The sequence below is a fragment of the Bos indicus genome, chromosome X (genome assembly GCF_029378745.1).
Source record: "Bos indicus isolate NIAB-ARS_2022 breed Sahiwal x Tharparkar chromosome X, NIAB-ARS_B.indTharparkar_mat_pri_1.0, whole genome shotgun sequence".
NCBI classification, from domain to species: domain Eukaryota; kingdom Metazoa; phylum Chordata; class Mammalia; order Artiodactyla; family Bovidae; genus Bos; species Bos indicus.
Window position 1 is genome coordinate 92,217,474 of NC_091789.1, and position 13,120 is coordinate 92,230,593.

Consider the following 13,120-nt stretch of genomic DNA (forward strand, 5'->3'; position numbering starts at 1 on the left):
TTCTTTTAAAGCAGATTGATTTATTTAGTTATATAAAAGAGACATGTATATATATTCAACACCTTAAAATTCATCAATTTGAAGTGTACGGTTCAGTGACTTTTAGTACATTCACGGAATTGTTTAGTCAACACCACAGTATAATTTTAGAACGTTTTCAGTACCCCAGAAAGAAACTTTTCATGCATTAGCAGACATTCATCATTCATGCCACCCTGTGTCCCCAGCCCTAGGAAACTTCTAATCAGTTTTCTGCCTCATGTGTTTGCCTATTATGGACATTTCATATATATGGAATCATAAAATATGTGGTCTTTTGTGACTGACTTCTTTCCCTTAAGATAATGATTTCAAGGTTCATTTATGTTATAGCATATATTGGTACTTCTTTTTTTTTTTTTTTTTCGTTTCATATATGATATTATACGTATTTCAATGCCATTCTCCCAAATCATCCCACCCTCTCCCTCTCCCACAGAGTCCAAAAGACTGTTCTATACATCTGTGTCTCTTTTGCTGTCTCGCATACAGGGTTATTGTTACCATCTTTCTAAATTCCATATATATGCGTTAGTATACTGTATTGGTGTTTTTCTTTCTGGCTTACTTCACTCTGTATAATAGGCTCCAGTTTCATCCACCTCATTAGAACTGATTCAAATGTATTCTTTTTAATGGCTGAGTAATACTCCATTGTGTATATGTACCACAGCTTTCTTATCCATTCATCTGCTGATGGACATCTAGGTTGCTTCCATGTCCTGGCTGTTATAAACAGTGCTGCGATGAACATTGGGGTACACGTGTCTCTTTCAATTCTGGTTTCCTCAGTGTGTATGCCCAGCAGTGGGATTGCTGGATCATAAGGCAGTTCTAGTTCCAGTTTTTTAAGGAATGTCCACACTGTTCTCCATAGTGGCTGTACTAGTTTGCATTCCCACCAACAGTGTAAGAGGGTTCCCTTTTCTCCACACCCTCTCCAGCATTTATTGCTTGTAGACTTTTGGATCACAGCCATTCTGACTGGCATGAAATGGTACCTCATAGTGGTTTTGATTTGCATTTCTCTGATAATGAGTGATGTTGAGTATCTTGTCATGTGTTTGTTAGCCATCTGCATGTCTTCTTTGGAGAAATGTCTATTTAGTACTTTGGCCCATTTTTTGATTGGGTCATTTATTTTTCTGGAATTGAGCTGTAGGAGTTGCTTGTATATTTTTGAGATTAGTTGGTTGTCTGTTGCTTCATTTGCTATTATTTTCTTCCATTCTGAAGGCTGTCTTTTCACCTTGCTTATAGTTTCCTTTGTTGTGCAGAAGCTTTTAAGTTTAATTAGGTCCCATTTGTTTATTTTTGCTTTTATTTCCAGTATTCTGGGAGGTGGGTCATAGAGGATCCTGCTGTGATGTATGTCAGAGAGTGTTTTGCCTATGTTCTCCTCTAGGAGTTTTATAGTTTCTGGTCTTACGTTTAGATCTTCAATCCATTTTGAGTTTATTTTTGTGTATGGTGTTAGAAAGTGCTCTAGTTTCATTCTTTTGCAAGTGGTTGACCAGTTTTCCCAGCACCACTTGTTAAAGAGATTGTCTTTAATCCATTGTATATTCTTGCCTGCTTTGTCAAAGATAAGGTGTCCATATGTGCGTGGATTTATCTCTGGGCTTTCTGTTTTGTTCCATTGATCTATATTTCTGTCTTTGTGCCAGTACCATACTGTCTTTATGACTGTGGCTTTGTAGTAGAGCCTGAAGTCAGGCAGGTTGATTCCTCCAGTTCCATTCTTCTTTCTCAAGATAGCTTTGGCTATTTGAGGTTTTCTGTATTTCCATACAAATTGTGAAGTTATTTGTTCTAGCTCTGTGAAGAATACTGTTGGTAGCTTGATAGGGATTGCATTGAATCTATAAATTGCTTTGGGTAGTATATTCATTTTCACTATACTGATTCTTCCAATCCATGAACATGGTATATTTCTCCATCTATTAGTGTCCTCTTTGATTTCTTTCACCAGTGTTTTATAGTTTTCTATATATAGGTCTTTAGTTTCTTTAGGTAGATATATTCCTAAGTATTTTATTCTTTTCGTTGCAATGGTGAATGGAATTGTTTCCTTAATTTCTCTTTCTATTTTCTCATTATTAGTGTATAGGAATGTAAGGGACTTCTGTGTGTTGGTTTTATATCCTGCAACTTTACTATATTCACTGATTAGTTCTAGTAATTTTCTGGTGGAGTCTTTAGGGTTTTCCAAGTAGAGGATCATGTCATCTGTAAGCCGTGAGAGTTTTACTTCTTCTTTTCCAATTTGGATTCCTTTTATTTCTTTTTCTGCTCTGATTGCTGTGGCCAAAACTTCCAAAACTATGTTGAACAGTAATGGTGAAAGTGGGCACCCTTGTCTTGTTCCTGACTTTAGAGGAAATGCTTTCAATTTTTCACCATTGAGGATAATGTTTGCTGTGGGTTTGTCATATATAGCTTTTATTATGTTGAGGCATGTTCCTTCTATTCCTGCTTTCTGGAGAGTTTTTATCATAAATGGATGTTGAATTTTGTCAAGGGCTTTCTCTGCATCTATTGAGATAATCATGTGGTTTTTATTTTTCAATTTGTTAATGTGGTGTATTACACTGATTGATTTGCGGATATTGAAGAATCCTTGCATCCCTGGGATAAAGCCGACTTGGTCGTGGTGTACGATCTTTTTAATGTGTTGTTGGATTCTGATTGCTAGAATTTTGTTAAGGATTTTTGCATCTATGTTCATCAATCATATTGGCCTGTAGTTTTCTTTTTTTGTGGCATCTTTGTCAGGTTTTGGTATTAGGGTGATGGTGGCCTCCTAGAATGAGTTTGGAGGTTTACCTTCCTCTGCGATTTTCTGGACGAGTTTGAGTAGGATAGGTGTTAGCTCTTCTCTAAATTTCTGGTAGAATTCAGCTGTGAAGCCGTCTGGACGTGGGCTTTTGTTTGCTGGAAGATTTCTGATTACAGTTTCAATTTCTGTGCTTGTGATGGGTCTGTTAAGATTTTCTATTTCTTCCTGGTCCAGTTTTGGAAAGTTGTACTTTTCTAAGAATTTGTCCATTTCTTCCATGTTGTCCATTTTATTGCCATATAATTGTTGATAGTAGTCTCTTATGATCTTTTGTATTTCTGTGTTGTCTGTTGTGATCTCTCCATTTTCATTTCTAATTTTATTGATTTGACTTTTCTCCCTTTGTTTCTTGATGAGTCTGGCTAATGGTTTGTCAATTTTATTTATCCTTTCAAAGAACCAGCTTTTGGCTTTGTCGATTTTTGCTATGGTCTCTTTTGTTTCTTTTGCATTTATTTCTGCCCTAATTTTTAAGATTTCTTTCCTTCTACTAACCCTGGGGTTCTTCATTTCTTCCTTTTCTAGTTGCTTTAGGTGTAGAGTTAGATTATTTATTTGACTTTTTTCTTATTTCTTGAGGTATGCCTGTACTGCTGTGAACTTTCCCCTTAGGACTGCTTTAAAGTGTCCCACAGGCTTTGGGTTGTTATATTTTCATTTTCATTCATTTCTATGAAAATTTTTATTTCTTTTTTGATTTTTTCTGTGATTTGTTGGTTATTCAGCAGCGTGTTGTTCAGCCTGCATATGTTGGAATTTTTAATAGTTTTTCTCCTGTAATTGAGATCTAATCTTACTGCATTGTGGTCAGAAAAGATGCTTGGAATGATTTCAGTTTTTCTGAATTTACCAAGGCTAGATTTATGGCCCAGGATGTGATCTGTCCTGGAGATGGTTCCGTGTGCACTTGAGAACAAGGTGAAATTCATTGTTTTGGGATGAAATGTCCTATAGATATCAATTAGGTCTAACTGGTCTATTGTATCATTTAAAGTTTGTGTTTCCTTGTTAATGTTCTGTTTAGTTGATCTATCCATAGGTGTGAGTGGGGTATTAAAGTCTCCCACTATTATTGTGTTATTGTTAACTTCTCCTTTCATACTTGTTAGCATTTGACTTACATATTGTGGTGCTCCTATGTTGGATGCATATATATTTATAATTGTTATATCTTCTTCTTGGATTGATCCTTTGATCATTATGTAGTGTCCTTCTTTGTCTCTTTTCACAGCCTTTGTTTTAAAGTCTATTTTATCTGATATGAGTATTGCTACTCCTGCTTTCTTTTGGTCCCTATTTGCATGGAAAATCTTTTTCCAGCCCTTCACTTTCAGTCTGTATGTGTCCTCTGTTTTGAGGTGGGTCTCTTGTAGACAACATATACAGGGGTCTTGTTTTTGTATCCATTCAGCCAGTCTTTGTCTTTTGGTTGGGGCATTCAACCCATTTACGTTTAAGGTAATTATTGATAAGTATGATCCTGTTGCCATTTACTTTATTGTTTTGGGTTCAAATTTATACACCCTTTTTGTGTTTCCTGTCTAGAGAATATCCTTTAGTATTTGTTGGAGAGCTGGTTTTGTGGTGCTGAATTCTCTCAGCTTTTGCTTGTCTGTAAAGCTTTTGATTTCTCCTTCATGTTTGAATGAGATCCTTTCTGGGTACAATAATCTGGGCTGTAGGTTATTTTCTTTCATCACTTTAAGTATGTCTTGCCATTCCCTCCTGGCTTGGAGAGTTTCTATAGAAAGATCAGCTGTTATCCTTATGGGAATTCCCTTGTGTGTTATTTGTTGTTTTTCCCTTGCTGCTTTTAATATTTGTTCTTTGTGTTTGATCTTTGTTAATTTGATTAATATGTGTCTTGGGGTGTTTTGCCTTGGGTTTATCCTGTTTGGGACTCTCTGGGTTTCTTGTACTTGAGTGATTATGTCCTTGCCCATTTTAGGGAAGTTTTCAACTATTATCTCCTCAAGTATTTTCTCATGGTCTTTCTTTTTGTCTTCTTCTTCTGGGACCCCTATGATTCGAATGTTGTAGCGTTTAATATTGTCCTGGAGGTCTCTGAGATTGTCCTCATTTCTTTTAATTCATTTTTCTTTTTTCCTCTCTGATTCATTTATTTCTACCATTCTATCTTCTAATTCACTAATCCTATCTTCTGCCTCTGTTATTCTACTATGTATTGCCTCCAGAGTGTTTTTGATCTCATTTATTGCATTATTCATTATATATTGACTCTTTTTTATTTCTTCTCGGTCCTTGTTAAACCTTTCTTGCATCTTCTCAATCCTTGTCTCCAGGCTATTTATCTGTGATTCCATTTTGATTTCAAGATTTTGGATCAATTTCACTATCATTATTCGGAATTCTTTATCAGGTAGATTCCCTATCTCTTCCTCTTTTGTTTGGTTTGGTGGGCATTTATCCTGTTCCTTTACCTGCTGGGTATTCCTCTGTCTCTCCATCTTGTTTAAATTGCTGAGTTTGGGGTGTCCTTTCTGTATTCTGGCAGTTTGTGGAGTTCTCTTTATTGTGGCGTTTCCTCTCTGTGTGTGGGTTTGTACAGGTGGCTTGTCAAGGTTTCTTGGTTAGGGAAGCTGGTGTCGGTGTTCTGGTGGGTGGAGCTGGATTTCTTCTCTCTGGAGTGCAATGAAGCGTCCAGTAATGAGTTATGAGATGTCTATGGTTTTGGGGTGACTTTGGGCAGCCTGTATCTTGGAGCTCAGGGCTGTGTTCCTGTGTTGCTGGAGAATTTGCTTGGTATGTCTTGCCCTGGAACTTGGTGGCCCTTGTGTGGTGCTTGGTTTCAGTGTAGGTATGGAGGCGTTTGATGAGCTCTTGTCAATTAATGTTCCTTGGAGTCAGGGTTTGGACTTAAGCCTCCTGCTTCCAGTTGGCGGTCTTATTTTTACAGTAGTCTCAAAACTTCTCCTTCTATACAGCACCATTGATAAAACATCTAGGTTAAAGATGAAAAGTTTCTCCACTCCTTTCGAAGACAATGGGTTGCTTTTCTGGGTGCCTGATGTCCTCTGCCGGCATTCAGAAGTTGTTTTGTGGCATTTACTCGGCGTTTAAATGTTCTTTTGATGAATTTGTTGGGGAGAAAGTGTTCTCCCCGTCCTATTCCTCTGCCATCTTAGCTCCTCCTCGGTACTTTTTTTTTATTGCCAAATAATACTCCATTGTATGCACACACCAAATTTTGTTTATCTGTTCATCAGTTGGTCGACATTTAAATGGTTTCCACTTTTTGGCTACTATGAATAATACTGCTGTGAATATTTGTGCACAAGTTTTGGAGTGGACATGGGCTTTCATTTCTCTTGGTAGCTACTAGGAGTAGAACTGCTGGGTCATACGATGACTCTATATGGGTAGCATTTTGAGGAACTGCCAACGTATTTTTCAGAGTGGCTGTACCTTTTTAAAATTTTACCAGTACTGTCTGAGAGCTCAAATTTATTCACATCTCACCAACATTAGTTACTGTCTTTTTTTTTAGCCATCCTAGTGTATATGAAATGGTTTGCTAATGAATAGAACATTTTTGGTTTTGATTGCATTTCCTAAGGCATTATGATATTGAACATCTTATACTATAATCAAGGATGCAGCCTGTCCATTCCCAACATTCAGACATCTACCAGGTTTTTTTGTGGCCAAGTTATTTGATAGAATTTTGTAAAAAGTTCTACAGGCAGAAGAAAAGAAAGCATATTCTCTCTTTCTCTGAAACAACGTCATCTTTACATGTTTAAAATTTAACCTATTCATACTTTTTATTTTGCTTTTTATTTTGTATGCTTTCCTGTTTCTTTTTCATCTCATTTCTTAACTTCTCTTGTCTTAAGTTCCTCCTCAGTTTATGTGATATTTACCCTTCTCCAACAAGAATGACTAAATCTATAGTGCCTGGATTAGTTGATCATAATGAAATTGTATCTCAGCTTGGACACGGAGACAACTTCCCCTCCCTAGTTCCCTCAACAGGAGAAACAGTTTTTACCTCTGGACGTTTTTGTGGCAATTAAAAATTTTAGTCCCAGACTGTTAATAATTTCCTTATGGCATATATCTTCTGTCTTAAGAAACTTTACTTAACATTTTTTTTCCAAATTATAATCATGTTTTCAACATCTATTTAATAATAGAACCATGTTTATTTTGAGCCTCCCACATATAAGGTACCATGTGGTACACCATTGAGAATGTGAACTTTGAAGCCAGGTAGACTGACTTCAATTTAACATCACTAAACCTCTGTTTCTGTATGCATGCTGCTGCTGCTGCTGCTAAGCCACTTCAGTCATGTCCAACTCTGTGCGACCCCATAGACGGCAGCCCACCAGGCTCCTGTGTCCCTGGGATTCTCCAGGCAAGAATACTGCAGTGGGTTGCCATTTCCTTGTCCAATGCATGCATGCATGCTATGGCACTTCAGTCGTGTCTGACTCTTTGTGACCCCATGGACTGTAGCCCACCAGGCTCCTCTGTCCACGGGATTCTCTAGGCAAGAATACTGGAGTGGGTTGCCATTTCCTTCTCCTCTATATGCATACTGTGAGATAATAATAATTACAGCAGTACACAAATAATGGGATTGATGTGCACATTAAATGAGATACCTCCTTCTGCATATTACATGATTCCTTGTAATAACCATACTTGCTAATATGAATTAAGTATTTATCTGGGCCAGTCTGTTGCTGAGTTGCTTAAAAACATCAACTCATTTAATTCTCACAGTCCCTTGAAATAAATATTTTTGATTTGTTTTGGGGAAAAGAAAACCTGAAGAAACATTTTCATATTCATATAGCTAAAGGATGACAGAGCTAGAAATGAAGCTTTTGTTAATTTTAGTCTGAGTGTCATGGTCACACTCATATTCCGTTTTGATGAATGACTTGAATAGGTTGATGTGAATAGGTTCAGTAGTTTGAATAGGTTGAACAGGTTGATGTGACTGTCTACTCCACAGTATTCAGTGCCATAAACAATACTTTGGTGTTCTCAGGAAGCACTTGTGGGGTGAATGCAGAATAACTGACCACATGAACACTGTCTTTCCAGGTTTTTTGGAATCTCTGCTTAGCCCTTGGGACAGACCCTGTGGTGAAGGCTGCAGGATCTTCCATATCAAGCATCAGCAGCTGTGGTTAAGTCCACAGGTGCCCACCTGACCTCGGGTTCCTGGGAAGAGCAGAGTTGTCAGCAAGAGAACCTGTGGGTAAAGCCCAGCAGAAAGATGCCAGGCAATCGGAGTGCTGCTGGGCCGTCTCCGACCCTGAGTACAGGGGGATGTGACAATTCCTGTGAGGTAAGGAGTAGGAAGAGGCACCCAGGGACAGAAATTCTCCAGAATGAAAGATAATATCTCACTATTTTAATTTGTATGACTTTTTTTTTTTTTAAATCAGGCAACATAATCAGGGGATTTTTATTGCTTATTTATTTATGTGAATTTCCTTCTGTCCATTGTTGATTTATTTATATTAGCTTATGGATTTTTACAGAGTTTTTTTTTAAGAGTAAGGTTAATAACCTTTTATCATTCTTATATATTGGGTTGGCCAAAAAGTTTGTTTGGGGTTTTCTGTACGATGTTATGGAAAAAACTCAAACGAACTTTTTGGTTAACCCAGTATTTCTGTGAATATTTTTTGCCACTTTGTAATTTGAAATTAGTTTCTAGTTTATCCATAAGTGACAAAAGGTGCCAAATAGTTGTCAAAGTCTTCTTAAAACAATGGCTCTTCTCTGCTTTGTTTCTCCCAGATTCCAGCTCTCTAGAAGCAAGCTCTCTTAAACTTTTTAATGGATTTCTTTTTAGTTTTGAACATTATCTACTGACTTTCCACTATGTAAGGTAGAGATTTAGCTTTTCCACGCACCTCCACTCATATGCACATTTGCCTCTACCTATCACTGTTCTGATTAGATCTATCGTGTTTATTATTGTGACTGTTTATAGTTGAGTTGTGTAGTATCCCTGCTTACTATTTCTTCACAACTTTTACTGTTCCCTGGAATTAATGGATTGATCATATCTTTGCTTTACTATATACATATCAATAATTCAACGCCAAATTCTTTCTAGTTAGTTAAATCTCCTCTCTGTATATTCAGTTAAAGAATCTACCTGCAATGTGAGACTCAGGTTCAATTCCCCAGTCGGGAAGATCCCCTGGAGAAGGGACTGGCAACCCACTCCAGTATTCTTGCCTTGAGAATCCCATGGACAGAGGAGCTGGGTGGGCTACAGTCCATGGGGTTGCAAAGAGTCGGACACACACATAGTGACATTACTTATAAATACTCATACCGTGTTTACTATGAGCCCAGCACTGTTACACATACACTCTATCTACTAACTCATCTTCGTTACAATCTGGAGAAGTAGGTACCATTGTTTTTCTCATTTTATAGAAGGGGAAACTGTTGTTGTTTGTTGTTTAGTTGCTGAGTCGTATCCAACTCTTTGCAGCCCCATGGACTGTAGCCCCCCCAGGCTCCCCTGTCCATGAAATTTTCCAGGCAAGAATGCTGAAGTGGATTGCCATTTCCTTCTCCAAGGGGAAACTGGGGCATAGAGAAAAACTATCTGACCCAAGTTAACACAGCAAGTAAGAGCGGGGAGTGCTATCTCAACTCTGGGTATCAGTGTCTTCTCTTTGAAAAAATCTCTCCTGGACCTTGTTGACTTGCTGAAGGCTGGTCTGGTTGCTCTCTCGCCTTCACACACAGCTATGACTTTGGTGTCTTCTGTCCACCATCTATCAGGAAATCCTTTTTACTTCTGTCTTGTATCAGATTCCTTTCCCTGAGAATCCTGTTTTTTTTTCCTTCTTGTTTCCTAGATCCTGTGTCTTCCTCTTTCTTGGTTTACCCCCTAATTTGGAGGGTGGGGTACTTCCTTCAGTATATCCTTGAAAATGGATGCATGACAAGAGAACTTTATGAAGCTTTGCATATCTGAAAATGTCACGTAAAATGTATTTATGTAATATATATAATTGTATAAATACATTTACAGAAATACAAAAGTAATAAATACCATGGAAGTATGTTTATTTGACCCTGATAATAAATTTATCTTTTTGGCTGAGTGTAGAATTCTAGGCTGGAAATCATTTTTGTGTAGAATTTTACAAATCTGTTTCCAGTCTAGTCCTTTTCCCGCTCACACACACATTTTTTTCTGCTTTTCAAAAAATCTCTTATTTCAGTTGTTGAGCCTCCATATTTTAAATTCTTTGCTCTACCGATTTCCATTTCTTTCTCTTTTGCTCTCCTTCCTAGAAGTTTTTTTAAAAAAACTTTATCTCCCAAATCATCTTCTGTGTCTCTCATTAATGCTGTTCTATATTTTTGGAAGACGGAGGGATACTCAAGATACTGGAATGGTATCTTGAGACTGAAAAATGAGGCAGGCAACTCCATATAATCAATGGATCAGTTTATGGTTATAGGTAACTTACTCACAGGGTGAGATCAGGGGGGCGATGAACCAGAAGCATTCACAGCTGCCTCCTACACAGCTGAGGGACGATTGGGACAGTTTCACAGTTAACCTAGGGTCTGGGGGGTGGGTACGTGCTTGGAAACAGCAAGTGCATTCCTAAGTCAAGCTTTATGAATGGGCAACTAGTCTTATGGGCACTGGGAATACCTCAGTGAAGGTCTTCATTATTATTTAAAGACTAATAGAGCCTAGAGGCCACAAGATCTAATGATCATTAAGCAATATCTATTAACTATTAATACAAAGCCCTTGGTGACAGAGAAGAGACTTACTACATGGTACAGCCCTAGGCAGGGTCAGTGAGGAGGCCCAAGATGGCATCTGTTATGATAACAACTGTACATATGTTTTTTATATATAATTTCATTTATTTATTTGTTTAGGCTGTGTTGGGTCTTCGTTGCTTCATGAGGGCTTTCTCTAGTTGCAGTGAGTAGGGGCTACTCTCTACTTGCAGTGCTCGGGCTTGTCATTGCAGTGGCTTCTCTTGGCTGTGGAGGAGGGGCTCTAGGGCACATGGGCTTCAGTAGCCGCAGTTCCTGGGCTCTAGAGCACAGGCTCAACAGTTGTGGCATATGGGCTTAGTTGCTTTGTGGCATGTGAAATCTTCCTGGACCAGGGTTTGAACCCATGTCTTCTGCAGTGGCAGGTGAATTTACCACTGAGCCACCAGGGAAGCCCATGTTTTTGTTTTAGATAACTCTTTTTCTTTTCAGGATTTTTGTTTAGTATCTTATCACTCTTATATTAGTAATAGTTTTTAAATTTAATTTTTAAATGATAATACAGTCAGATGGCTCAAAAATAAAAATTTTAAATATATATAAAATTTTAAAATATGAAAAGCTATATACAGTCTAAATTCTCTTATCTTTTTCCTGTCTATTCACTTCTCTTTATTTTTAATTTTTATTTAGTTTTTGGCTGCACCATGGTGGGGCATGTGGGATCTTAGTCCCCTGACCAGGGACTGAACCCACACGCCCTGCGGTGAGTGGAAGCATAGAGTCTTAACCACTGGACCACCAGGGAACTCGCTGTTCACCTCTCTTTAATACATATAACCAAGTTAGTTTTCTCGGCGTGAATTTCTTTATGTAAGTAAAAGCAGTTGAGAGCACACTGTTATTTTTTCTTTTTTTAGTTCAGGAAAGGTAGCCCACAAGACAAATTCTTATCAGTTTTTGGTAATTTTAAATCGTTTGGTAAAATAGAAAATGAGTTATAAACCATGCTGCCATGAACATTTTTGTTCATGTCATGTATGTGTGTCCACCCTCTCTTGACTGTATACATAGGGATGGAGTTAGTGGGTCCTAGATTCAGCCTATCTTTTAAAAAATATTTTTGTTGTGAAATATAACGTATGTCCAGAAAAGCGTGCAAAACCAACATGTACAGCTCAGTAATTTTTCACTATGACGGTCTAGAAAATGTCCATAGTTAGCATTCCAGAATTCCCCTACTTCCAAAGTCAGGTACTCTCCTGACTTTTATGATAACTTATTTCCATTGAAAAGAAAATCACAAGCTTCAGAGTGGAAGAAGAGACAGACAACAGAGGACTTGTACCCAGGATGTATAAAGAACAGCAGAACAATAAGAAAAAGCAGATGACCCTGTAGTCAGAGAGGTTATTTGAATAGGTGTGTAACAAAGGAGGAAATCCAAATGGCTAGTAACACGTGAGATGGTACTCAGGGAAATCAGGGAAATGCAAAAGTGAAACCACAATGTAATCCTACCATACCTCCACCAGAATGGCTAAACTTAAGAAGCCTGACAATGACAACTGTTAGCAAGGATAAGGGTCTGTATCAGTAGCTCATATACTCATCTCAGTACATATAGTTGCTGATGTATTGGCTCATATCAGCAGTCCATAGACTGCTGGTGGCAGTATAAACTGGTACAGTCTCTTTGGAAACATTTTAGCTTTCTTCATCAAAGCATGTGTAGACCATATGAGGAAACTCTTCTAGAAAATACCCAAGAGAAATCCTTGCCTAATGTACCAGGTTGTTGTTGTTCAGTCACCCAGTCGTGTCCAACTCTTTGACCTCAGGCATGAGGAGACTCCTGGACAAAAAGCTGGCAATGATCTGTTTCCAGACCAGAATGGGAATTAGATAAGTATTTGCCTTGAATAATCAGTTAGGCCAACTATTTATGTTGCACAAATTTTTATGTGATTATTGTATTTTGTAAAAATCTTTTGAAAGAGAATACATGCCCTCCAATTTTGACCTTAGTCTCCCATATACCCTTTCCAAGGGCAGTTACAAGGACACACACACACACACACACACTGCTGTATCCATTTTTAAACTTCTAACACTTTTCTCATTTCTTAATAAATTTTAGTGATAATTAAATGTCAATAGATGTAAAAAGTTGCCTCATTCTTTTCAAGGCTGAATCTTACTCAATTATATGGATATATCACAATGTATCCAGCCCCCTGTTAATAGACATTTAAGACATTTCCAGGCTTCCCTGGTGGCTCAGATGGTAGTGAATCCACCTGCAATGCAGGAGACCTGAATTCCATCCCTGGGTTGGGAAGATCCCCTGGAAGAGGGCATGGCAACCTACTCCAGTATTCTTGCCTGGAGAATCCCCATGGATAGAGGAGCCTGGCGGGCTACATTCCTTGGGGTCACAAAGGGTCAGACATGACTGAGCAAGTAAGCACAGCAAGATATTTCCAG

General features: G+C 38.1%; 1 protein-coding gene across 3 annotated transcripts in view; it reads left to right on the top strand.

Annotated features, from left to right (window-relative positions):
- Window positions 1-13,120, top strand: part of LOC109554881 (zinc finger protein 81) — a 134,611-nt gene that overhangs the window by 4,202 nt on the left and 117,289 nt on the right. For all 3 annotated transcript variants that reach the window (XM_070784226.1, XM_070784225.1, XM_070784228.1), the window contains exon 2: window positions 7,958-8,204. In XM_070784226.1, the coding sequence (XP_070640327.1) occupies window positions 8,133-8,204 (72 nt within the window). In that variant the 5' untranslated portion in view covers window positions 7,958-8,132. The remainder of the gene's footprint in view (window positions 1-7,957; window positions 8,205-13,120) is intronic.